This window comes from Mesoplodon mirus (assembly GCF_964341445.2).
Source record: "Mesoplodon mirus genome assembly, chromosome: 14".
In the NCBI taxonomy this organism is placed as follows: Eukaryota; Metazoa; Chordata; class Mammalia; order Artiodactyla; family Ziphiidae; genus Mesoplodon; species Mesoplodon mirus.
This window is the reverse complement of record NC_138990.1, coordinates 10,224,135-10,250,185: the sequence shown is the minus strand read 5'-3', so window position 1 is coordinate 10,250,185 and position 26,051 is coordinate 10,224,135. Positions and strand designations below refer to the sequence as shown.

At 45.9% G+C, this 26,051-nt stretch overlaps 1 protein-coding gene across 3 annotated transcripts in view; it reads left to right on the top strand.

Moving 5' to 3' along the window:
• The window catches only part of ST3GAL5 (ST3 beta-galactoside alpha-2,3-sialyltransferase 5), a 48,318-nt gene extending 22,537 nt beyond the window's left edge, over nt 1–25,781 (top strand). For all 3 annotated transcript variants that reach the window (XM_082642781.1, XM_082642783.1, XM_082642782.1), the window contains exons 2-7: nt 881–1,004; nt 4,673–4,784; nt 15,388–15,731; nt 19,184–19,370; nt 20,837–20,995; nt 24,542–25,781. In XM_082642781.1, coding sequence (XP_082498907.1) covers nt 881–1,004; nt 4,673–4,784; nt 15,388–15,731; nt 19,184–19,370; nt 20,837–20,995; nt 24,542–24,790 — 1,175 coding nt within the window. In that variant the 3' untranslated portion in view covers nt 24,791–25,781. The remainder of the gene's footprint in view (nt 1–880; nt 1,005–4,672; nt 4,785–15,387; nt 15,732–19,183; nt 19,371–20,836; nt 20,996–24,541) is intronic.
• The last annotated feature ends 270 nt before the right edge of the window (nt 25,782–26,051 follow it).

Below are 26,051 nucleotides of genomic sequence, written 5' to 3'. Positions count from 1 at the left end.
TTAGTGTAACCCTCTTCCTGTTTTTTAATATACCACTTTCTTTTTAAACTTTTATTATAGAAAATTTCAAATAGTTTTGAGAATTGTATAGTGAGCCCCATGTACCCATTGCCCAGATACTATAGCAGTTTAAAGCTCAACTTGTGTCAGCTATTCCCACAAACGCTTATCCCCTTCCTGGTAGTTTTTGAAGCAGATTTCATTTCTCCTGTTTCATCTGTAAATAGTTCCATAAGTATCTCTAATTGTTAAAGACTCAACAAAAATTAGACTTTTACTTTTGGGATAGTTGTAGAGTCACATGCAGTTGTAAGAAATAACACAGATTACTCACTTTCCCCCCAATGGTAGCATCTTGCAAAACCGTAGAATAGCACAACTGGGATATTGACGGGTACGCTCAAGATACAGAATATTTCCATCCCCAAAAGGACCCCTCCTCTTGCCCTTTCATAGCCACTGCACCACCCCCTCCCTAACCCCTGATACCTAATCTGTTTACATTTCTGTAATTTTGTCATTTCAAGAATATTATATAAATGGAATCCTGCAACATGTAACCTTTTAGTATTGGCTCAGCATAATTGCCTCGAGATTCATCCAATTGCGTGTATCAGTCGGTTGCTCCTTTTTTTGGCTGAGTAGTATTTCATGGTATGGCTATACCACATCAAAGCTCTTTAGGAAATTCCCTAGCGGTCCAGTGGTTAGGACTTGGCGCTTTCACTGCCAAGGGCCCAGGTTCAGTCCCTGGTCAGGGAACTAAGATCCCGCAAGCTGCACAGAGAGGCCAGGAAAAAAAAAAAAAAGCTCTTTAAAAGCATAATCTGCTGAACTCACTTTCCTCTTTCCCTTCTCCTGCCCTCTCCTCTCTTCACAGCAATGCCAAGCCAGTACAACCGTGTGAAGCTGAAAAGCGATTGCTCGCGGCCCTCCCTGCAATGGTACACCCGTGCTCAGAACAAGATGAGAAGACCCAGCTTGTTGTTAAAAGACATCCTCAAGTAAGCACGAGCCCTCGGGCCGCAAGACACCTCTGATTTGGATCAACTGGGTAGAACTGGGGGAAAAATTCAGTGAGAGCCCTGAAGATGGCTCTCATCCACGGTCACACTTGTGCAGGGATCATTTAAAGGCACATCTGAGTCAAGGGTCAGAGCACAGGTGCCGTGGGCTCCTGCATCAGGCTGTGCTTCGTGGCAGCACAGCACCAGCCAGGGAGCCTCCAGGCCCCACAGCTTCCAGTGCACAGCCCTTGCAGCTGCTATCCCCTTTGCCTTCGCTATTTCCAGTGAATCTAAAAATACAGTTAATTAAAGTCCCCTACAGGCATTTGAATAACATTGAATATCAAACACTAAAAAGGATGAGAGGGGTACCAGCCAGGTCACCTGTACATCCTAGTAAGAGATAGAATTGTTTTTTTGTTTTTTTAAATATTTTATTATATTTATTTATTTAATTTTGGCCACTCGGCAAGGCTTGTGGGATCTCAGTTCCCCGACCGAGGATTGAACCCAGGCCACTGCAGTGAAAGCGCCAAATCCTAACCACTAGACCACCAGGGAACTCCCGAGATAGAACTGTTAAAGGAGGAACTCGTCAGTTTTACTTGGTACCAGCCAAACTAGGTGGTAAACTACCCTTCCTTTCATGCCGACAGGTAAAAATCCAACCCTGAAATCTAGCCGCCCATCTCATGTTACTAATTCGGGAGGTGTAGAAGGGGAAAGGTGGGAAAGGAAATGTATGTTAATAAACACTCAGATCATTTTCCATCTCCTTTTGTCATCAACCAGTAATTGTCGAGGCCCCCATATGCCTGGCACCATGCTGGGTGCTGGCCACACGGGAGATAGACCTGGGCCCCGTGCTGCTTACAGTGTGGCTGAGACAGACTGGCGACCAGGAAGTACAGAACAACGGAATCAGTGCTGTAGATTCTGGGCCTGCTTTTAACTTTTTCTTCCTTCCTTTTTTTTTTTCTTTTCTGGCCACACTGCACGGCTTGCGGGATCGTAGTTCCCTGACCAGGGATTGAACCCGTGCTCCCTGCATTTAAAGCTCGGAGTCCTAACCACTGGACCGCCAGGGAATTCCCCCTTTTTTTTCTTTTATAATCAAAATAAGGGAATTATGAATGCACTGAATATAATACCTTTTCTGGGGCTGGAGAAAAGAATAGGTCATACTGCATTCACAAGATTCAAAAGGTATTAAAGGTACTCAGTAAAACATCTTCTCATCCCTGCCCCCCACATTTCCTCTTGCCACTTAAAGACGACCAATAGGGGCTTCCCTGGTGGCGCAGTGGTTGAGAGTCCGCCTGCCGATTCAGGGGACACGGGTTCGTGCCCCAGTCCGGGAAGATCCCACATGCCGCGGAGCCTCTGGGCCCGTGAGCCATGGCCGCTGAGCCTGCGCATCCAGAGCCTGTGCTCCACAACGGGAGAGGCCACAGCGGTGAGAGCCCCACGTACCGCAAAAAAAAAAAAGATGACCAATATTAGCAGTCTTGTGTATGTAAGAAATACTGTGTGTGTGTATTCCCCTCCCCCGACCCTCTCTTTTTTATGCAAATGGTTGCATCCTATTCACTTAGCATTGTATTTGATCCCAGGGAAGAATTAAGATGCTTGTCCAAGTTTTCATGGTAGAGTCTATTGAAATGAGAATCAAGAAGTCTTGAAAACACTTCCTAGCAATACTTTCTTGCAACATAATCCTCCTTAAGAACTATTTGGCATCTATTGTGTATGGTATACTATGCTAAATGCTATATATATATATATTTTTTTTTTTTTAAGTTTTAAAAATTTATTTATTTATTTATTTATTTATGGCTGCGTTGGGTCTTCGTTGCTGTGTGCAGGCTTTCTCTAGTTGCGGCGAGTGAGGGCTACTCTTTGTTAAGGTGCCTGGGCTTCTCATTGCAGTGGCTTCCCTTATTGCAGAGCACGGGCTCTAGGCACGTGGGCTTCAGTAATCGTGGCACACAGGGTCAGTAGTTGTGGCTCAGGGGCTTAGTTGCTCCATGGCATGTGGGATCTTCCCGGACCAGGGCTTGAACCCATGTCCCCTGCGTTGGCAGGTGGATTCTTAACCACTGTGCCACCAGGGAAGCCCTAGATGCTATAGTTTTTAAAGTGCCCTTTTCTTTAGAATATGTTTTCCCCTTAAGGTTATTCCTTGACGTCATTTTTTCAATAACGCAACTTATTTAAAGTACTGGTTCTTAAACTTGATTTAAACTTTTTTTTAACCTTTATTTTGCCAGTATCACTTGGGGAGCTTATTAAAAATGAGATTTCTAGAACTAGGACTAGACTCAGTTCTTTTCTCCTAGTGTGTGTGTGTGTGCGTGCACACATGTGTTTTAAACTGTAGAATAGTTTGAATTTATCAGATCTTTAAAAATAGTTTTCATAGGTGGTCTTAAAGGTGACTGGTGTTACTGTCTTAACTCAGCCTCATTTCTTTTTTTTTTTTTTTTTATAAATTTATTTATTTATTTTTCTGCTGCATTGGGTCTTCGACGCTGTGCACGGGCTTTCTTTAATTGCGGTGAGCAGGGGCTACTCTTTGTTGCGGTGCATGTGCTTCTCACTGCGGTGGCTTCTCTTTGTTGCAGAGCACAGGCTCTAGGCACACGGGCTGCAGTAGTTGTGGCTCATGGGCTCTAGAGCACAGGCTCAGTAATTGTGGTGCACGGGCTTATTTGCTCTGTGGCACGTGGGATCTTCCTGGACCAGGGCTTGAACCCGTGTCCCCTGCATTGGCAGGCGGATTCTTAACCACTGCGCCACCAGGGAAGTCCACTCAGCCTCATTTCTGAGTAGAATTGTTTAGAAGAAGAATAAGAATAATAAGTAGATTGTTTATTTTGTTTTCCTTTTTTTTTTTAAGAATTCACTGTATTTTGTCCTAATTTTTTTATTGTGGTAAAATAACATAACATAGAATTTATTTATTTATTTATTTGGTCACACCGGGTCTTCGTTGCGGCAGGTGAGCTCCTTAGTTGTGGCTCACTGCTCCTCAGTTGTGGCTCACCGCTCCTCAGTTGTGGCACGTGGGCTCCTTAGTTGTAGAGTGAACTCCTAATGCAGCATGCATGTGAGATATAGTTCCCTGACCAGGGATTGAACCCAGGCCCCCTGCATTGGGAGCACAGAATCTTAACCACTGCGCCACCAGGGAAGTCCCAAGACTGACTTTTTTTTTTTTTTCAATTGAGGCAAGGAATATGACTTTATTCTGAAAGCCAGGCATCTGAGAAGATGGCAGACTAAAGTCTCAAAATAGCCATCTTCAGGACTGACTATTTTAAAGTGGTAAAAAATTAAAGCTGAGATTCTATAGTTCAAAATTTATTACTTAGGTTTTTTTTAAGTCCAGTCATCTATATTGTGATTCAGATTTTATTGCGGTACCTTTGCAGAAAAAAGTTTTTTCTATATTTGCTTATAACAAAGACAGTCATAAATGACTAATTTATCTTGTTAGAAAAATAAGAAATGCTGCCTTAAGTTAAGAGGTCATCTTAAAGACTGTACTTTTATGCTGAGTGGCAGGCAGACTCTATTTGGGTTAGGTTTTCAGTTATTTCACATGATCTCTCTGGATTATCACATGACGACATCATTATACGTAATTGATTTTTTTTTTCTAGGTGTACATTGCTTGTGTTTGGAGTGTGGATCCTTTATATCCTCAAGTTAAATTATACTACTGAAGAATGTGACATGAAAAAAATGCATTATGTGGACCCCAACCGCATAAAGGTTAGATATTCCATCAGTGTGGTTTCAATTAGAATGTTTCCAAGTGTACGCTTAAATAGTAATCTTGTCTCTCAAGTGTTATAAATAAATGTTCATGAAAGTTGTAAGCAGAAGGGAAAACACTTAACCTTAGCACTTCAAAACACACCCACCTAGCACTCACTGTTCTTCTCCCATTTACTGTAGCCGTGGGGTGAGGTGAGGTCCACTTGACCCCGTAGGGCACCTGTCCTGGAGTTAATACACCATGATGCTACCAGCGTACCTGTTCTTAAAGCAGATCAGGAAGAAATTCTTTTAGTATCATTTGTCATTTCTGTGTTTTATTTTTCGTTTTATGATTTCCCATTGTATTTCAAGATTTTTCCTTCAACGTGTATTTATTTTTTTTAATCAATTGACCTATTAAATCTTGATTTCACTGATGGTTTGAGTTGTAAATTATCTGATACTGTTCAGCCTTGGACAAAAGGCAGATGATTTTAAGTAAAGTAGCATGGTAATAATGATAACCGACACGTATGGGTGCTTTACATATATTATCTCATTTAGTGATCATCATGACTGAGAGATATCCCAGGGTTCTCTGCATCTTACAGATGATGGCCTGGGAGGTTAAGCTGCCGGCCCAAGTTCACACCTAGTTTAGTTAACTAGTTTAGTTCACCTAGTTTAGTATATACTGTGTAGCTGTTCTGAAAATGCTTTAGCAATAGAAACTCACTTAACCCTCATAACTGTCCTGGGGCTACAGCTACTGTTATTATCCCCACGTCATAGATGAGGGTAGGGAAGAACCTTACATAACCTGTCGAAGGTTATCTCAGCAAGTAAGTGGTGGTGTGAAGGCTTGGACCCAGCAGTGTGGTTTCAGAGTCCAGTCACCTGATGACCCTGCTCTCTGCTGGGGTAGGAAGCGTCCACAGAGAGGAAGCCAGAAGTTATAGGTGGCACGATGCAGAGGAGAAAGCTTAAACTTCTGACCTGGATTCAAATCTAAACGCCAATTCGTAACAGTGAGACCTGAGGCAAGTGACTGAATCGTTGGGAGTCCCAGTTTCCTCAACTGTGAGGTGTAGACAACAACGTCTGTGCAGTGGGGTGGTCATCAAAGTCCAGTAAGATAGTATGCACAGGGCTTCCCTGGTGGCGCGGTGGTTGAGAGTCCGCCTGCCGATGCAGGGGACACGGGTTCGTGCCCCGGTCCGGGAAGATCCCACATGCCGCGGAGCGGCTGGGCCCGTGAGCCATGGCCGCTGAGCCTGCGCGTCCGGAGCCTGTGCTCCGCAACGGGAGAGGCCACAACAGTGAGAGGCCCGCGTACTGCAAAAACAAAACAAAACAAAACCAAAAAACCAAAAAAAAAAAGATAGTATGCACAAAGCTCCTTTCCTAGTCCTGATTTTTATTCACGTGTTTCTATTCTGTATACGCTTTGAAGTACCTCACATTTTTCATAGTACAGACAGGTATAAACATGTAAGTGAAAGGAGTGTATTGTAGTTAATAAATGCACAGGTTGGCCTGTGCAGAACCCCCGTGTCTCAGGGGTCTTGCCGATCACGGGGCCTTCCTCCCCGGCTGTTTCGGTCCCTCAGATGTTGGCCGACTCGGTTCGTCTCGGCCGCATTAGCCTCTCTGCTCTGCTGGAGCAGGATGTGGTCCCGCATCATCCGCCCGGGCTTTCCCTCCCGAACGGCTGGCCTTGCAGACATTCCCAAATCCCTCTCAATTCCAAGGCCTTCCACAGCTCGCTTGGATAAGCTCTGCAGACATCCTGTCTGTGTTTTTTGTCTCCTGGAGAAACCCTGAAATGCTGACACTTGATACTGTGATATACGATGACCGGCATCTGCGAACTCGTCCCTTTGCTACACTTCCCCACGTTCTCTGTGCGTCCCCTCTGTCCTGTCCATCTCATTCATCAGGCCGTTGACCTTCTGACCAACAGCAGAGATCACTGCCCTCGAGTCTGGGCTAACTGGGGAGGGCTGTGAGCTCTCTGTGCAAGTACACTGTGTGCACCTGTGAGGTGGATGGAGAAGATGTGGTTCGGTAACACCTTGGGTGAAATCAACTGAGTGGTTTTCGTGCCTGGCCAGCGCTGTCTGCGTCAACTGTGCTGTGACCGCCTACAGCTGTTTTCTTTTTAGAAAACATTAATTTTTTACATTAATAGGCCAGTGGTGGTCTGCTCAAACCTGCCGTGTTCAGACAAGTGCTCTGGTCATTATGGCTCTTTAAGTTTCCCCTAAGGAATTCTAGTGACTTTAAAAATTGTTTTGGCCACACCTTGTGGCTTGCAGGATCTTAGTTCCTCAACCAAGGATGGAACCCGGGCCCCCCACAGTGCAAGCGCCAAGCCCTAACCACTGGGTCGCCAGGGAATTCCCTAGAGATTTCTGAGAAGGCCCAGAGAAGAGATTCTAGACCTTGTCCCCGAGGAACCTTTGAAGGGATGGGAACATCTGCATAGAGAAGACCAGTGCAGGACACATGGCAGCTGGCAGCTGCTGCCAACAAGCCAGAGGCCTGGCCCGGGGGAGAGCCAGCCTGCCCGGGTGGCCTCACTGGAAGAACTTTGGGTCAAGGGTGACAGCCAAGCTGAAAGGAGAAGGGTTTGATGGTCCACGATGTCCAAAGATGGAAAAAATGAGCTGCCTTTGTGGCGAACCTCTGGAGGTCTTTGACCAAAGCCAGGATAACTATTTTGGGGTAGAACTCAGGCATCAGACAGTTGGTGGCTCAGGGGCCTTCTGACCCCTTCTAGCCCTGGAATTCCGTGGTTCACTGCAGTCGTCTAGCACCTGGCTGGAAAGTGTAGGCTGGTTTCGTAACCTGGGTTTTTCCTGTTCTGAATGCAGGCACGTGACACCACTACTCCCCACTCAGTGACGTTCAAACTGAACCTCAGTGGTCTTTGAAGCTCCTCTGAAACTTACCAGATTCCATCTGGTATTATGAATGTTTGTGTAAGCATTTCATTGTCCCATCGAAAGTATGTTATTTGAGAAGCGGGGCTGTGCTTATAAAAATATATAGTTTCTAGGATTCTGGAAAAAGGAATAATGATCCAGGGTTGCCCTTGAAATCCTCTGTTCTCTCCATTGCCCCAGTTCAGTGTCTCCTTACCCTCCTTTCTGCATTCAGGCATGCTCATTATGGCGGAAGTAGTATTTCTAATAACTGAATCTGACATGTTGCTTCCTTGCTTCAAACTCTTGGATTTCTCTCCTTTACCTTCAGGAGATTATCCACACTCTTTAGTCTGGCCTGTAGGGCTCTTCATGACTTGGTTCCTGCCGATCTCTTCAGCCCCCTTTTGTCACCGCGACCTTCGCAGCCCTGCCTGTATCAGGCGCACGAACCCCCTCACAGGTCCTTGGTGAGCTTCCTTCTTCCTCATTATGGTTTTGATCCGATAACTAATGATGTTGACCATCTTTTCATGTACTCATTGGCCATTTGTAGGTCTTCTAAGGAGAAATGTCTATTCAGATTCTTTGCCCAATTTTTAATTGGGCTCTCTTTTTATTATTGAGTTGTTTAAGTGTTCTCTGTTTATTCTGGATACCAGTTCCTTATCAGATATATGATTTGCAACTCTTTTTTTCCCATTCTGTGGGTGGTCTTTTTACTTTTTTTGATGGTATCATTTTTAGCACACAAGTTTCTAATTTTGATGAAGTCCAGTTTATCTACTTTTCATTTTGTTCCATGTGCTTTTGATGTCATGTCTAAGAAACCATTGCCTAATGTTTTCTTCTAGAAGTTTTCTAGTTGTAGCTCTTATATGTAGGCCTTTGATCCATTTTTGAGCTACTTTTTATATATGGTGTGAAGTCAGGGTCCAGCTTCATTCTTTTGCTTGTGGCTTTCCAGTTGTCCCAGCATCTTTGTTGAACACTTTTCTCTGTGTTTGCTGCGTTGTGTTTTTTTTTTAATTTATTTTATTGAAGTAGAGTTGATTTACAATGTTGTATTAATTTCTGCTCTATGGCAAAGTGATTCAATTTTATATATTTTATATATACACACACACACACGCACACACACGCATATATTCTTTTTCATTCTTTTTCCTATTTTCCATTATGGTTTATCACAGGATATTGAATATAGTTCCCTGTGCTCTACAGTAGGACCTTGTTGTTGTTTATCCATTCTCTCTATAATAGTTTGTATTTGCTGCATTCTTTCTTCTCTGCCTGGAGCCCTTCCTTTGCCTCTCTGTTAATCATCTTTTACATCAAATCTCAGCTCGGGGGTTCCTTTTCCTAAGATCTTTCTCTCTTGTCTTCTAGGAGCCCCCCTCATACCTTAATCTTGACAGTTACCACTGTGGTACTTTAACTGTTTTGTCTTCCCCACTTGTCCTCCAGGCAAGCCCTTGGGAGATAGGGATTGTGGGATAACATTTTACATTAACAAATATGTACTTATACGTATTGAACTCCAGAGGGAGGAGAGAGATTACTCAAACCTCAGCACGGTGTCTCATCTTTGAACTCAGATTGTACAGAAAATCCACAGTTAAATTTTAACAGGCAATTCTTTGAGGACTTTCAGTTATGTACATTAAGTTTAATATCCCTTTGAGGAATAGGACAGATACCTCCTATCCAACTCTTCATATCCCCCGGTAAACACTCTCCCTTCTCTTTCCCCCTAAACCATGGCATATGAGTCCCCCGGCTTTAGGCTGGTGGGACCAGTTTTAAACCTAAGTTCACTGCTGGGCCAGTAACAGCCTCTCATGGGTGCTAGTGCCCTGTCCCGACTGGCTCCAGTAAGGATTCCTAACTCATCTCTGATGGGGGGATGGAAGGACCTGACGAGTGGGATCAGCCTCCCAAGCCCCACTGCCCGCGTGGAGGAGGGGTGACGGCTGCCTGAACGCAGGACACTACGGTTCCCGAAGAGGAAGGAGCAGGAAGTGGAGACCCAGGAGGTAGCCCACGGTGACCGCCACATCAACCCGTTTCTGAAAGACTTCTAAAAGAGCATTATTTTTTCCAATTAGAAAGTCCCCTGTAATGGTGCGGAAAGGAGGAGGAATGGGGGCACGGTGAAGTCAAACAGGTTTGTGCAAGTCTCCGTTCAGAAATTAATAAAGTAGAAAGTGAAAGCCTGCTCTAACCGTGATGGAAGGAGGGGTGTCTTTTATTCTAGTGCTTAAGACTTTTTTTAAAAAATGTAGCTTTTTAGCACTCTTGACTCTGTCAAATTGCCCTGCTTTTTCACAGTGGTCGTGACAGCGTGTGCAGAAAGCACATGTCTCAGCGGGCTTTGCAAAGTAGAGGAACAGCAAGAGTTAGATACTGCTGAGCATTTGGGGTGGAGAGTAGCAGGAAATGAGACTGCAAATGAGACAGGACCAGAGCGTGAGAGGCCTTGAGGGCCACACTGAGCAGTTCCTAACTTTGATATCTGGTCACACATCCCTAAGCAAGAAGAGGAATCCTTTCTCAGGTCCCCAGAATAGAGGGAATAGCCAGGAAGCCGGCTGGTGGGAAGGGCTGGGAGATGGTGTTCAGTATGAGCTCTCGACAGAGAAACCCTGTCTCTAGGCTTCGGTGGAGACTGAGCCTTACTGCCAAGAGAGTTTGGACGCATCTGAATGGTTGTGGCTGTGTATTAGCAGAAGAGGGTCTCAGAGTCGTGAGAGCGGGGCCCTGCGAGCTTTGTTGATGACATTCAACAACTTGCAAGGTCAACAGCCCTGTTGGACTCTGAACACCTGGTTGCATTCTGCCTGTATGTAGACAGCGGAAGTGTGGCCATGTTTGCTGTGGGTTTTCTATTTTCTATTTAAAGATGTCCCGGAACGTGCCATTTGTGGGAAAAAAAGACGAACAGTGGTCTCTGCAGGGATGCTTGGATAGTTTGAGTGTGGTGCAGCTGTGAAATTGCACTTAAAAGACGTGTGAAGAGAGACAAGAGCACATTCACATCAACTGAGGTTCAGACCTCATGGTAGCACCAGTTTGAACTTGGCCTTCTCTCAGGAACTAAAGACCACACATGGCCCTGGGGACTGCATCCTGGGCTGTGTGGTTCATCATGGCCAAGTTTACGTCTTCACTGTGACTCCATAGACCTACACTCACGTATCCAAAGTAAGCAGAGTAGGACTCCCCTGGCGGCCCAGTGGTTAAGACTCTGCGTTCCCAGTGCAGGGGGCACAGGTTCGATCCTAGGTCGGGGAACTAAGATCCTGCAGGCTGTGCAGTGTGGCCAAAAAAAAAATAAAGTAAGCAGAGTAACCCTGGGCCGAGTTAAATCAGTCCAGACATTCGCGCTTCCAAACCGATCCCTTTCTCTCCTGGGTTCTGCTGTTGCTTTTCCCAGACCATCCTTCAGTGGTCTCATAGAGGTGAGGAAACTGAAGGCCTGAAAAGCCTTAAAGTTCATGCTTTAACCAAGTTTACACTACGGATAAAGAGATCTGAAACCGGGTCTAGATCCAGATCGTCTGATTGTTTGCTTCTTAACCGTGTATTGTGGTAAAATGTACATACCATACGACTTTCACCTTTTAAGCATCCAATTGGAGGAGTGTTAGTAACTTTACAGTTAAATGTACGCCGTCACCACAATCCTATTTAGAACATTTCATCACACAAGTTAGTTCCCTCTCACCCCTTCTGTGGTCAAACGCTACCCTCAACTACCAGCCCGAGGCAACCATTGACCGGTTGAGATTTTACTGTGTTATTCTGTCTGTGACTTGTTTATTCAGATTTTTCTGCTTTTAACCAGGTCAAAGTTATAGACAGCTAACTCATGGAAGTTAAACCACAGTTTACAAACGTGGAAATGAAAGTGTCGTTGCATAACTCATACCCTCGGTTCATGTGGTCCGTGGCGGAGTTGGGCTCCTACCCAGGTCCAGTCAGCTCCAGGCCCCAAACTCTCCTTCATCCCAAATGCTGTGCCCTGTCCTGGGTTTAAATCAATCAATGAAAGAAAACATTGCCTTTTACTAAGAATTATGCCACTTACCTATATTTCTGAGAAGGATTGTCCTAAAAAATTATGGGGTAGAAATGAAAATGGAGATCTTTACTGAGGGAAATTCATTTTTTAATATCCTTCAGGGAATTCTCACACTGTGGTTTTCCATGGCACATCGCCACATCAGTGACAGCTGAAACTGCCTGATGTCTGTTTATTCTCAATTGTGGGCAGCCAGCAAGCTCAGCCTTGAAGCCTTTCAAAAAATGAAGCTCTTGTGTCCATGCCTCGATTTGGGGGAAGAGGGGTTCCTGGATCTTTGAGGAGGTCACCAGTCCTCTGGTTCCCAGTGGTTCGCATCCGAGACGGATGCCATCCGGACCCCACTGCGTCCTTCCTCGCCAGCCTGCTCTGGCTCCCAGGTTTGACACTGTCCGCAGTGGAGAAGAGGAAGGTCGAGATGCTTGCGGTCTTGACCGCAGCTCCACGCAGCGAGCTGTCCTCCCGAGGCATTTTTTCTTCTGAGCTTTGAAACCTGAAAGAGGAAGGAGGGAGGCTGAGACACCTCTGGGGCGTGTTACATGTTTAAACGAGTTGAAACAAGAGAAGAAAAGGAATTGCTGTGGCTTTGGCCATTTCCAGTGGCATTTAGAACCTTGTCACTGGGATTGATTTATTGCACCTGCGGAGGGAGGGGAGGGGTCACCATCAGAAGATGCTCTGCCCACAGTCTAGAAGATTAAGTTTGAAGCCTGAGATGGAACTCTTTGCCAGAATGGAAATGGAATGAAATGTCACTCCTTCCAAACGAAACTAGAAAACTTGGCGCCCAGCAGAGTCACGCTTCAGTGTCCGGCGCCGTCACCGAACCTCTCGTTCCAGCCCTGAGTCAGGCACTAAGCTTCTGTCTTTGGCACTTCTCGGATGTTCATTTCTATCCCAGGAGATCTGTAAAACAAGATGCTTGGGATGTCCTTCCACAGTGAAGAATTAGCCCTTTTGTTCTCTAAACACTTGTTCACACCCCCAGGCCCGGGGTGTAGAGACAAGTAGGGATAGTACATGTGGCTCCTCTGTTTGCCCTGCCCCCCAGTTGGGCATTAAGTGCCTGTAGGTGCAGAGTGTCACCAACCTGGAGGCCTGGTCAGGGCGAGCCCTCCACTCCGGGGCTGTTCTGGGTTACGACCGATTCCCTGCTTAGCCTTCCCCTGGATTCCTCACGAGGATGCTCATTCGCGAGGTATCCGTGGTGTATCAGAATATGTATCAGTGGTGGTGTTTGTCACCTGCTCTCTGTAGGCAGAGGCTGGGACTGTAGGGGTTTGGGAGGTGATCAGGCGCCGTGAGCCTGCCAGCTCAGCCCTCTTCCTGGGTGCGCCACCTGGAACCCATAAAGCGAAGACACTCAGGACCGTCTTGCGAGGTGTCCTAGGTGTTGTGCCGGTGACCTCAGACGGTGACCTCACGTCGTGTCTGCGGCATCTTCTGAGGCTCAAAGAAAATCCATTCCCTTCTTCAGACCTGGGGCCAGATTCTTAAGATGTAGACGGCGTGCTCTTCCCAGTACTAAGACCTTTTTGAAGCTGTAATTTAAAGAGAAGGGAGTGGGGTTCTCCTGCAGTAAGATGATTATTTCTACAAAAATTTTATTGTACAAAACTCAGACAAGACTTTGAGGAAAAACATAGTTGAGACAAACATTTAAAACTGTATATGGCAATAATACCCCTCATGATAGTACTGACACAGTTCAAAAGACATATTCAACCCTAAAAATAAATATCCCAGCAAGTAAAATAGAGGAACACACACACACGCACGCACGCACGCGCGCACACAGCGTGGAGAGAGGAGGGATAAGGTCGGGCCAAGACTGCTGCACGTGGCTATGAGGACAGGAAGCGCAGTGACGCTGCCAGATGATCCCGAGGCAGCAATTGGCCAGACTGAGCCCAGGGGCAGACTGGGGGGCACGTGGGGGTCTGTCCCTGGTTTCTCCGTGTCTTGCCGTGTTCAGCCGGGCTAGTGTACTTGGCCTTCAACAGTCATTTCTTGTGGATGCAAAATATTAACGTGCAGGGAAGCTGGTATACAAAACCAAGGCAACTTCTCTGTTGACCGGACACCGTTGCGGGTTCCACCCGGTTCCCATTCCAGACTGCGTGAAGCTCATTACTCCATCTGATAAATAAGCCTGTTTCTCATCCAACTAGATAGGAACCTGAAATAGGAAATCTTTTTCTCTTTTGGCTGTGCTGCACAGCATGTGGGATCTTAGTTTCCTGCCCAGGGGTTAAACCCATGCCCCCTGCATTGGGAGCTCGCAGTCTTAACCACAGGACCGCCAGTAAAGTCCCTGGAAATCATTTTTTTTTTAAATTGTGTTTAAAAAAGAAACCCACATAAAATTTACCGGCTTCATTATTTTTAAATGCAGAGTTTGGCCCCGTTAAGTAGATTGACGTTGTTGTGAAACAGATTTCTGGAACATTTTCATCTTGCAGCACTGAAACTCTGCCCATTAAACAGCAGTTCCCCATTTGCCTTCCCCCTCAGCCCCTGGGAACTACTGTTCTTCCTATTTCTACGAATTTGACTGTCTTAGATACCGTCTCTAAATGGAGCCCTACAGTATTTGTCTTTTTGTGGCTGGCTTATTTCACTGAGTATAATGTTCTCAAGCTTCATCCATGTTGTAGCGCACGTAGGATTTTTTTTTTTTTTTTGTGGCCGCACCACGCGATTTGTGGGATCTTAGTTCCCCGACCAGGGATCGAACCCAGGCCTTCGGCATTGGAAGCACAGAGTCCTAACCACTGGACCACCAGGGAATTCCCATGTCAGGATTTTATGAAACATGAAATCTTAAACACCTCAAATTTGAACAGCTTAAAATAAACACCTCAAAATTTATTCAAAATTTATTTGTTCAAAATTTATTTGAAAATTTGTTCAATTTTTTTCAAAACTTGTTCAAAATTTATTTGAACACCCCAACTTTATTTGAACAGCTTAGGCTAGGAGGGTAGGAAGTGGGGGTCCTTCCTTGTGCCATGAAATAAATATCCTTGTTGAGTTTGTCTCCTTGTCATGTGATTCTCCCAGGTTTCCCCCTCAAGTTTCTAGCATAAATTAACTCTTTAAAGCAGATTTTTGTTGTTGTTGTTTTAAATTTATTTATTTTATTTATTTGCTTTTGGCTGCGTTGGGTCTTTGTTGCTGCGCGCGGGCTAGAGGGGGGCTACTCTTCATTGCGGTGGCTCCTCTGGTTGCAGAGCACGGGCTTTAGGCACGCGGGCTTCGGTAGTTGTGGCGTGTGGGCTCAGTAGTTGTGGCGCATGGGCTCAGTAGTTGTGGATCAAGGACTCTGGAGCACAGGGTCAGTAGTTGTGGTGCACGGGCTTAGTTGCTCTGCAGCATGTGGGATCTTCCCAGACCAGGGCCCAAACCCGTGTCCCCTGCATCGGCAGGTGGATTCTTAACCACTGCACCACCAGGGAAGCCCCCTAAAGCAGACGTTTTGTGTTACAAGACAGTCATCCACAAGGGAGCTACATCAAACATCGCAGGAGAAAGTGTCACCTGTCCGAGTATATTTCTGATGCCTGAGAGCCTTTGAAACTCAGGTCTGTGTGCTTCATTCCAGAGAGCCCAGCAATATGCCCAGCAAGTCCTGCAGAAGGAATGCCGGCCCCAGTTTGCCAAGAGGTCGATGGTGCAGCTCTTCAGGCGCAGGTACAGCTCGGACCTGCCACCTTTCGTGACGAAGGCCCCCGCAGGGAGCGAGGCGGAGTACAAGTACGACCCTCCTTTCGGATTCCGCAAGTTCTCCGAGAAAGTCCAGACCCTCTTGGAACTCTTGCCCGAGCACGACTTTCCTGCACACTTGAAAGCCAAGAGCTGCAGGCGTTGTGTGGTCATTGGAAGTGGTGGAATCCTCCACGGACTAGAGCTGGGCCAGGCCCTGAACCAGTTCGATGTTGTGATAAGGTACGTTGGCTTTCAGACCATCCTCTCCCCTCTGGACTTTAGTTCTCTGCTGTGGGTCAGGGCAGCACCCGAAACAGGAGGGACCCAGGCAGCCCTACATGTCCCTGCCTTCAGGGGACTCACTGTTTGAGGAGTTGAAACAAAGACATGAAAGGACTGGACGCCCCAAACTGTGCAGCACTGACCCTAATTTTGGTAAAAACCCTTTCAGAGGGGGTGAAGGTTGGAAGGATCGGTAGATAAGCCAGCAAAGGTGGAAGGCTGTGCCAGGCAGGGCCCAGAGGAGGCTGCAGTGCAGGGAGCTTGAGTCGGTGGGATGCCTGGCTCCTGGGAGCAGGGCTTGGGGTGGGTGAGCCCCGGAAGGTGGCACCGGCTGGGACCAGAAAGCACACAGAGGTGTTTGAAAGCCACGTAACAGGCAATAGGCAATCATCCTACATTACAGGAGTTTCTGATAGTTTGACGGTCATGTCAGGGGACACCAAGATTTCTAGTCTGGGGTCTGAGGCGTTAGTGGGACCACTGTCAGAAACGGAGAAGTTGAGGAAAATCTCTGGCTAGTGGGGGAGGATGACAAGATCCATCTCAGATATTTTGAGCCTGAAAGTGGTGCCATCTCCACATAACGCCTTTATCCCCAGCAGCTGCGACCTCGGGCAAGGTTCCTTGCTGTCCTGTGCCTCCGTTTCCTCATCTGTAAATGGGGGCAGTGATGGCACAGACCTCACAGGGTTACTGTGAAAACAAAACGAGTTAACATCTAGATGTAAAGCACTTGGAACAGTGTCAGAGTTGGGGTAGATGCTCAGTACATGTTAGCAGCTATTTTGGGAGAACGTGTAGGAAGCTAAGGAGGAAAGGACACGGGGTGTAAGATGTTTGTAAGAAAGAACCAGACTTTTGTAAGGGCCAAGAGATAGAAGAAACAAGGAAGAACTACGTTTCAAGGCGAAAGGTGTGAAGTGAGGGTGTGGGAATGGGGTGGTGGACGTTGGGGGGTGAAGGAGGAGGTAACTGCCTCCTTTCTCTGGGTGCTTCCTGTGTGCCAGACACTGTCACGTGCTCTGGATGGTCTCGTTCCATGGTGAAGCCATCCCCTTAGCCAGTGTCAGGCATGAGGACACAGAGACACTGTAGGGCACAGGGTCCAGGCCAGAGCCTAGCATTCCAAATGCAGGGTTCTGAGGCTTCCAGAACCTCACCCTGACTCTGTGTGAGCAGCTGAATGATCAGCCGTGCACATGCACACTGGGGGAGGCAGACAGGACCCCATATGCCCTTCTAATGGTGTACGACCGACCGATAGACGGGAGGAGAAGAGGTAAGAAACTGGGGTGCGCACTCCGGCCCAGAGGAGAGATGCAGCGGAAGAGAAGGGCGGCCTTGAGCTGACCTTGAAGAATGCTGGGATTTAGCCCTTTAGGAAGCAGGTGGGCAGGAGATCTGGATGGGGAACCTTACCTGGCAGGAGGAGCAAGGGCCTGGGAGAGGGAAGGGGGGCTGGGCAGGTGGCTTGATGCCCCATGATGGTGAGGCCAGACTGGACAGCATGCACTTCCGGCACGGGCACTGGGGGCCACAGAGCACTGGGGACCAAGGAAGGGGACTTAGCCTGATTATGATGGAGATCAGCTGAAAAACTTTTTGGGGGTAATTTCTATTTATTTATTTTTAAAATTAATTTTTATTGGAGTTTAGTTGATTTACAATGCCGTGATAGTTTCTGCTGTACAGCAGAGTGAATCAGCTGTATATGTATGTATATCTCCACTCTTTTTTAGATTCTTTTCCCATATAGGTCATTACAGAGTACTGAGTAGAGTTCCCTGCGCTCTACAGTCGGTCCCTATTAGTTACCTGTTCTGTATATCGTAGTATGTCTATGTCAATCCTAATCTCCCAATTTATCTCTCCCCCCTGGGGTAACTTTTAGGTTTAAAGCAATTCTGAACTTAACAGGAAAGTTGCAAGAGTAGTACAAAGAACCCCCATTCACCCTTTTCCCAGATTCCTCAGTTGATAACCCTGTATCACACTGGCTTTATAATTTTCTCTCTTTATATACTATTATTCTTTTCTGAACCCTTTGAGAGTTAGTTGCAAATCTCAAACCCCTTCTTTACCCCTAAATACTTCAGTGTGCATTTCTTAAGAACAAGGACATTCTCTTACAGAACCGCATGACGATATTCAGAATTAGGGAGTTAACACTGATGCAGTACAGACCTTAGCTACAGTCCTTATTCAGACTTCACCAGTTATTCCAGTCGTGTCCATTATTTAAAAAGAAAGGAAAAGAGGGCTTCCCTGGTGGCGCAGTGGTTAAGAATCCGCCTCCAAGGCAGGGGACACGGGTTCGAGCCCTGGTCCGGGAAGATCCCACATGCCGCGGAGCAACTAAGCCTGTGCGCCACAACTACTGAGCACACATGCCACAGCTACTGAAGCCCGCGCACCTAGAGCCCGTGCTCCACAGCAAGAGAAGCCACCGCAATGAGAAGCTCGCGCACTGCAATGAAGAGTAGCCCCCGCTCGCCACAACTAGAGAAAGCCTGTGCGCTGCAACGAAGACCAAAAAAACACAGCCAAAAATAAATAAATAAATAAATAAATAAATAAATGAATAATAAAATAGAAAGAAAGGAAAAGAAAAAGAAAATACCTCATCCAGGATCATGCTGTGCATTTCGTTGTCATGTCTAATAATAGCTTTTAATAATCCAGGGGTTAGGTATCTGAGATCTGGAAGAGGAAGTGGCAGTGGAATAGAAAAGAAAGGTTTATACAGGTGTGATAATACAGGGAAAGAACCAAACAGACTTTTTTTGAGATTTCAAAACTGCGTACCTGTGTGAGTGGTACTGCTTTGGGAAGAATTCTTAGCATTTTCCCCAGAGCATCCACCCTGGCAAAGCCTTCATTGATCTAACAGTTCTAAGTGCCCCAGATTCCTGCTTGAATTCACGACCAGGTTGCACTTGGACCCAGTGCCCTCCTTGGGCCCAACCCTGTCTATATAACTATGGTTTGTGTCTGCCTTTCCCCGGTTTTTAGGTTTTCTTTTTTGATTACCTTTTTTGAAATTCTGGCAAGAACCACCAATATCTAAGCACAATGGGAAGCTTTCAAGGAAACATTACTAGTGCCCAGAGTGTAATGTGTTTGGGTTGGCTTAAAGTGACAGGACTAGATGGAATTGCTTGTCACTCAGAAATTGGACACGGGAGTCTTTTGCAGACTGGAGACTGGCGTTCACCAAGCACCTGGAAAGGGCAGAGCTGAGGGATGACAGGGCTGCTGGGAGGGGTGCCCTCCCCCCCAACCACGGTGCCCTACCCCCCAACCACACCCTCGTTCCCAGTCCTAAAAAAATGTGGAAAACACGCTGCAGGAATGTGGCATGTGTTAAAGTGGTTAATGTCAATTTATCTTTGTCCTTTTTACTTAAATAGGTTAAACAGTGCACCGGTTGAAGGATATTCAGAGCATGTTGGAAATAAAACTACTATAAGGATGACTTATCCAGAGGGTGCACCACTGTCTGACCTTGAATATTATTCCAATGACTTGTTTGTTGCTGTTTTATTTAAGAGTGTTGACTTCAACTGGCTTCAGGCGATGGTCAAAAATGAAACCCTGGTAAGCACTAGAAATTCAGCTATCAGATATGCCTTCGTAAAAAGCGAAGGGGTCTCTGATTGGAATTAACAGGTTTTTATTTTTAAACTAACACACATGCTTTCAAATAAACACTCCCTTTGTAGAAGCCCCTCAGAACTTCCCCTGGAAATTGCTTTCAGAACTTGACTGAGTCACATGTGGAAACTGGGATCATTAGTGGAAATAACAAGCTTGGGACCAAAATGGCTATTATTGAGGTTGACCACCCACCTCATTCACCAGACTTGAATTTACATGGCTTCTGACTATTTTCAGAAATTAGATTTATGTGCATGAATATAAACCATTATTGAGGCTATTCAGAAGAATATACATAAATTCTCTGAAGAGTGTTTTCAAAGAGATTCTCCAAAAATGCTTTGATTGGTGGTGTTCTTTATTTTTTCTTTCTTTTTTTAATGTTTATTTATTTATTTGGCTGTGCTGGGTGTTAGTTGTGGCAGGCGGGCTCCTTAGTTGCGGCATGCAAACTCTTAGTTGCAGCATGCCTGTGGGATCTAGTTCCCTGACCAGGGATTGAACCCGGGCCCCCTGCATGGGGAGCACGGCGTCTTATGCAGTGCGCCACCCGGGAAGCCCCTGGTGGTGTTCTCGTTGGAGTCAATTCACAGCGTTCCAGAGGGGCAGATGTGGAGGAGACGGCCCCAGCTTGGTCATATTCCTTTTCTTTGTCTTTACAGTAATCCATCACCTTACTTTATAGTCCCCCAACCCCCCACATTATGTTGAAATAAATTCCAGAGCTCAGCTGTTAAGCAGTGTGTGTGCGTTTATATGCACTTGCACAAACCAGCTGACTGTAGAGTTAACAGGACATATCAGACTTTTCACAGAAGCTTCATGTGCTGGAGAATTTGTATCTCCAAAGCTCGATTCCATACAGGTTATTGTGGTCCTCTGGATTTTCTCTCGGGTAGTTGTTCTAGTTGAAAGATGAAGCACATATGAAATGACTTACAGTCAGTTACCAAGAGACATCACAGGACTAGGAAGTGGAGTAAGTGGAGAAGGGGGTGCATGGTGGGGGCCTGAGCACAGGCGGGGCACCCAGAACACTTCATACCCTCGAATTGGATCTGTTTGCTTGGTTTTCCCTGGGCAAAATGGTGGCTTTGGATCCTAAAAAGGCTGACTATCTCAGGTCATTACCTGAAGAATTTCTTCCCCAAATCAGTAAGAGCTGCTTCTGCAGTTCCTTTCCTTGTCCAGTGCCACCTTCATAAATCAGATCCTTAGAGTTGCTTGTCTGAGTTGAGGTACTGGATTTGCATAGATCTGTGACTTTGCCACAGAATGCAGCACACAGACCCACAAGGGGCCACACCATGGTTCTGGCCTCATTAGCAGGGGATGCACTCTCCCCCCTCCACTGATAAGATAACTTTTTAAAATCCCCCTAATGATTGCTTGCTTTCTTTCCTTAGCCGTTCTGGGTGCGACTCTTCTTTTGGAAGCAGGTGGCGGAAAAAATCCCACTACAGCCCAAACAGTTCCGGATTTTGAATCCAGTTATTATCAAAGAGACTGCCTTTGACATCCTTCAATACTCAGAGCCTCAGTCAAGGCTCTGGGGCCGAGATAAGGTATTTTTGTCGCTACTGAAACTTAACTGTTCTCTGTGCTGGAAAGGAGACACCTATACAACTTTCAGTTAGAAGCATCTTCCAGGGATGAAACTTAGTCATTGATTAGATGTTCCATGTGTTTTTCCCTCTCTGCATCTTCACCTTAGGGCTCCCCACTGTTTAATCCCCCCACTCCCGGTGGCTCATCTCATTAGTATAGTCAGCATGTTAGCACTTCGGTCACTGAGATATTATTTAAGGTATTCTTACTCCAGGACTCCATATAATTAGCTGCAGGACACTGAAAGGAACTTTGGTGGTCAGAAAGTTCTTTACATGTTAACTCTACAGGCCACTTGGGTGAAAATTGACGTTTATCATCCCTTTATAGGTGATAGTAAATAAGCAATCCTCTAGAGCAGTGCTTTTCAGTGGATGCCTGGAGCCCACCCCAGACGTTCTGATTTAATCTGTCTGTGTTGTGGTCTGTACATTGGGATTTTCAAAGTTCCCTGGGTGATTTTTATTTTTCAGCCTGCTTTGAGAACCTTGGTGCTATAGGCTGTTCACTGCAGTAGATTCTTTACCTGCAATTAGCCTGTGTTGCTACTGGGGGGAGATGCCTTTATTACCTGTTTCTTCATGATCTGAACAGCTAAACCTGTGTCTTTAAATAAAACTTTTTAAAAGCAGTGGAAATCGTTTAAGCAAAACATTTATATTTAAGGAAAAGCAAGGAATTTTGAAACGTGGGGACTGCTACCCACACTGGGGGCCTGAGATGCCTCCTAGGAGATGGGGCTTGTCCAGGGTGCAACTGGCAAACACAGAGCTAGACTCAGGGGTCCTCATCCAATAGGCAGATGAGCAGGGTCTTCTGTTTGCCCTTTGAATCAAATTCTAATTAGAAAGATGCTTTAACACAACTGTGTAAATTTTAAAGGAAGAATTCTGTGCTTGTTAAGGAAAACAAATACCTGAATCGTCTCCTTAAAATAAAAACCTGGTTCTTCACTGTGATCAGTAAGAGCTAAGTCCAACTCTGGCTCCAACTTCAGGCTTGAACACCCAGCTCGGGTGAACTGGCTCACATAGTGGAAGCTGTTCCCTTCGCAGTCCGCCATTTTCCTCCAGGGCTCTGGCCTCTCCATCCGTGGGGAGCCCAGGAGGGCCATGTAGTTTCTGCCTGTTGCAGGAACGTGTCCAGAACCCATGATGTGTTTTCCCTCTCCTAGGAGAGCAGCCCTACCCCCGACCAGGGACTGTCAGGTCTCTGATTGGCTTTAGCTGGGCTCCCACACACAGAGCACGTGGGTCCCTCCAGAACGTGGGCTTACAACTTTTAACCTGTTGGCATCACTTTTAACAAAACAATTTTATTAAAAAGACAACCTACTTTGGCAAGATTCTTAAACTAAGTTATAAAGAGGTTTCACTGTAAATGCACTTAGATTTCTGTATTTTTTAAACTGCCCTGTTTCTTTATTAGATTCCATAGTATTTTTTGAAACACAGGCAGATGCTCATTTGCTGGTTTGCAGGTCGATTTTATTTTAAAAATAACCTTTAAAAAATGGACAGGTTTAATTATGTGACATACGAAATTGCTGAATGGCGAAGGGTATCAGAAACAAAGTTAGTGGGGGAAATTTTATCATAGAAATCGCAGAGTAAATATTCTCAAAGCATTTAGAGACCTTATCAAATCTAAAAGAAAAAGATGAGCCAATAAAGAAATGAGGAATGGATATGAGCAGACATTTCACAGAAGAAATTAATACAGCCCAGATATACATGATAAAATGTTCATCTTCACCAGTAATCAAGTAAAAGCGAATTAGAGCCACAGTGACATTTTTTGCCTGTTTTCTTAGCAGAGATTTAAAAACTTGATAATGTCCTTGTTTGGCGGGAATGTAGGTAGAATTATAAGCTGGCACTTTTTCCAGAGGGTGGTTTGGCAATACGTGTATCACTTTAAAATATGAATCGTCTTTGACCCCGCAATTTGACTCTAAAAATTTTATTATAAGGAAATCAGAGAAAATCTGCAAGGCTCTTCTAGGATGTTCATCATAGCATTGATAGCAAAGGACTAAAAACAGCCTAAACATTCATCATTAGAGAACTGTTTAAACGTTATGGTATAGTCGATGCAATATCGTGTGACCGTTGAGGATGAAGAAAAACTAATGGGGCTTCCCTGGTGGCGCAGTGGTTGAGAGTCCGCCTGCTGATGCAGGGGACGCGGGTTCGTGCCCCGGTCCGGGAAGATCCCACATGCCGCGGAGCGGCTGGGCCCGTGAGCCATGGCCACTGAGCCTGCGTGTCCGGAGCCTGTGCTCCGCAACGGGAGAGGCCACAACAGTGAGAGGCCCGCGTACTGCAAAAAAAAAAAAAAAAAAAAAAAAAAAAAAAAGAAAAACTAATGGATATGAAAACACCTCCACAGTGTATTAAGCAAGAAAATCAAGTTACAGAACACTTATTTAATCCCGTTTTTGTTTAAAAACTAAAAATGTATATATATAGTTGCATAGGAAAAAGCTTGGATGTTGTTCCAGTTTACAGAAAAGGAGAGCTGTGTATGGAAGTCACAGACTCGGCTGAGATGAGCCAAGGAGGTATATTTGCACGTGAAAGACGATACAAAAGAATATCAAGTACTAGACGGGCAGCCGTCTCCAAGGAAGGCTTAGGCATTGCAGGGCTTTCTGTGTTCCTGTCTGCCGCCCTGTGTGCTGTCTTTACCCAAGTCTGTGAAGGAGATCCAGAGAACCAATTCCAGATTTACAAGTGGCAGGGTGTTGGACGTGAAGAGGGAGTGGTGATACAGTCAGAATTCACAATTTTGGACATTTGGCATTCTAGGCCAAAGTCAGCAAGGGTACATTTTGGAAAAAAACAAATGTGAAAGCCTGTAATTTGAGGCGAAAAATGTACTTGCCTGAACAGAGAGTGAGCAGAAACTGGCTGAGCTGCAGGACATGTGAAAATGGCCCGGGGGTGTTATTTGCCAGAAAGGCAAGTAGGGGTGAAGTAAGACTGTCTTCACAAGTAAGAGGTGAAGACAGTCTTCACCAGCGAGAGCCGAGTCCGCTCTGTTCTCAGGCAGAGGCTGTACAGGAGCCAGCCAGGACGGGACGGGTTCCCAAACCACGTCCGGAGAAGGGCTTTGGCCACTTGTCCCAGAGCAGACCTTGCAGACATTTGTCACATGAGAGAGGAAATGGGTTAGTCTTGCTATTATGGTCATCCTGTGCAGGACCGGTGGGTGGAAGTTTTAGAAAGAACACCTTTTAGCTTGGTGCAACAGGACCTGCCAGGCTGCCTGTTTCTTGTGTGTTAAGAGAATTCACATCACAGACCATGATTTAGAGTCTAGATTCCTGACTTGGATGGCAAGTCAGACTTTAGAATTGGATGAGACTTGAAATTGTGTGATGTATAAAATTGCAGCCCCCAGTGCCACTTTCATCACTTTGCATGGCATGTAGCATACCTGTAAAGCAGTGACTTGTGCTAAGACCTTTTTTTTTTGTTGTTGTCTTTTCTCCTTTCCAGAACGTCCCCACGATTGGCGTCATTGCCGTTGTCTTAGCCACGCATCTGTGCGATGAAGTCAGCTTGGCGGGCTTTGGCTATGACCTCAGCCAACCCAGAACACCTTTGCACTACTTTGACAATCTCTGTATGGCTGCCATGAACTTCCAGACCATGCACAATGTGACGACAGAGACCGGGTTCCTCCTGAAGCTGGTCAGAGAGGGCGTGGTGAGGGATCTCAGCGGAGGCATCCATTGTGAATTCTGAACCCAGAAAACCTCACTTGAAAATGCAGTTCTGACCCGGAGGGCTGTTTTTCACAGCCTTCTTGACGCATCCTGCAAGAACTTTGAAGTGCAGCTGGTGTTTTGTAACTTTTAATTTAAAAAACAAAAACAATACACAAAGTTCTGCTCTTCCCACTTTTTTTACCCTATTTATTTGAAGCCAGTGTTTTTGCACAAAATTGTGTAAGTTCATTTTGAGAACGGGAAAGACTTTCCAAAGAGAATTGTATGTAATGATGTTTTATTGTATTTGAAGAAAGTTATTTAATTTGTAACAACTCCGTTCATGTCTACTGCACATAGAATCCCAGGTCGTTACGTGGAAGGAGGGAGGCGACTCCTTTGATGGCAGCCCTGGATGCCTGATTCTGCTTCTCCGTTAGTCTGTTTGGTGAGACAGATGTCAGAAGCACCTCCAGGGTGACGTGCTGGGTAGCGAAACCACTGGGACTGGTCGGGCCATGCTGCTGCATGAGGCCTGGGGCCGGTCGGAGAGGTTCACAGTCCCTCTCCATTGATCTGCCTTCTGCAGGAAGACTTGTAGGAACCAAGCAGGGGAGCTGTCCTGCAGGTCCCAGGTCACGGAGGGACACAAGAGACATTTTCTGGGTCCTCCAAGTACTGCAAAGCTGCCCCAGGCAGTAGAAGCCACGGTCTTCCCCGCAATTAGGACAACTCTTGGATTTCTTGAGAGTGTTTCACTGCCTTCCAAACACTTAAATGTTAACACAGAGTATTCCACTGTCTGAGGTGGCTTATAAAAATGAGGACAAAACCTCTGTGCTCCGGAGTCGTAGAGGGATAAACTCTTTCCAGGAATAATCATGTTTTCTGAAACACTGAAATGAAGTCTTCCCAGTGTTATAAATTGCCTATTTAAGAAAAAACTTTTTTTTTTTAATGCCTCCTTGGCAGTGTGTACCAGGAAGTGTGCTGGTCCAAAAAGAATAAAAGCTTTTGAGGAACTCTTACAGTCTAGTTAATTTGAGTGCTTTTTTTTTTTTTTTTTTTCTAGAAAATACGTTTATACGTCTAGCTAACATGTCCTTCTGGGATGCCACTGCGAGGCAGGACCTCACTGCAGAGGCCTGTGAGGAGGGCCGGAGGATGACGGGGTCTCCTCCGCTGGCTGCTGCCGCCGCCCCTCCCCGAATTCTATTTCTCCCACAGCCCCGGTGCAGCTCTGACTCCCAGGCCAGGCCGATGGCTCCCACATCTGCCAGCTCCTCGACATAATGCGG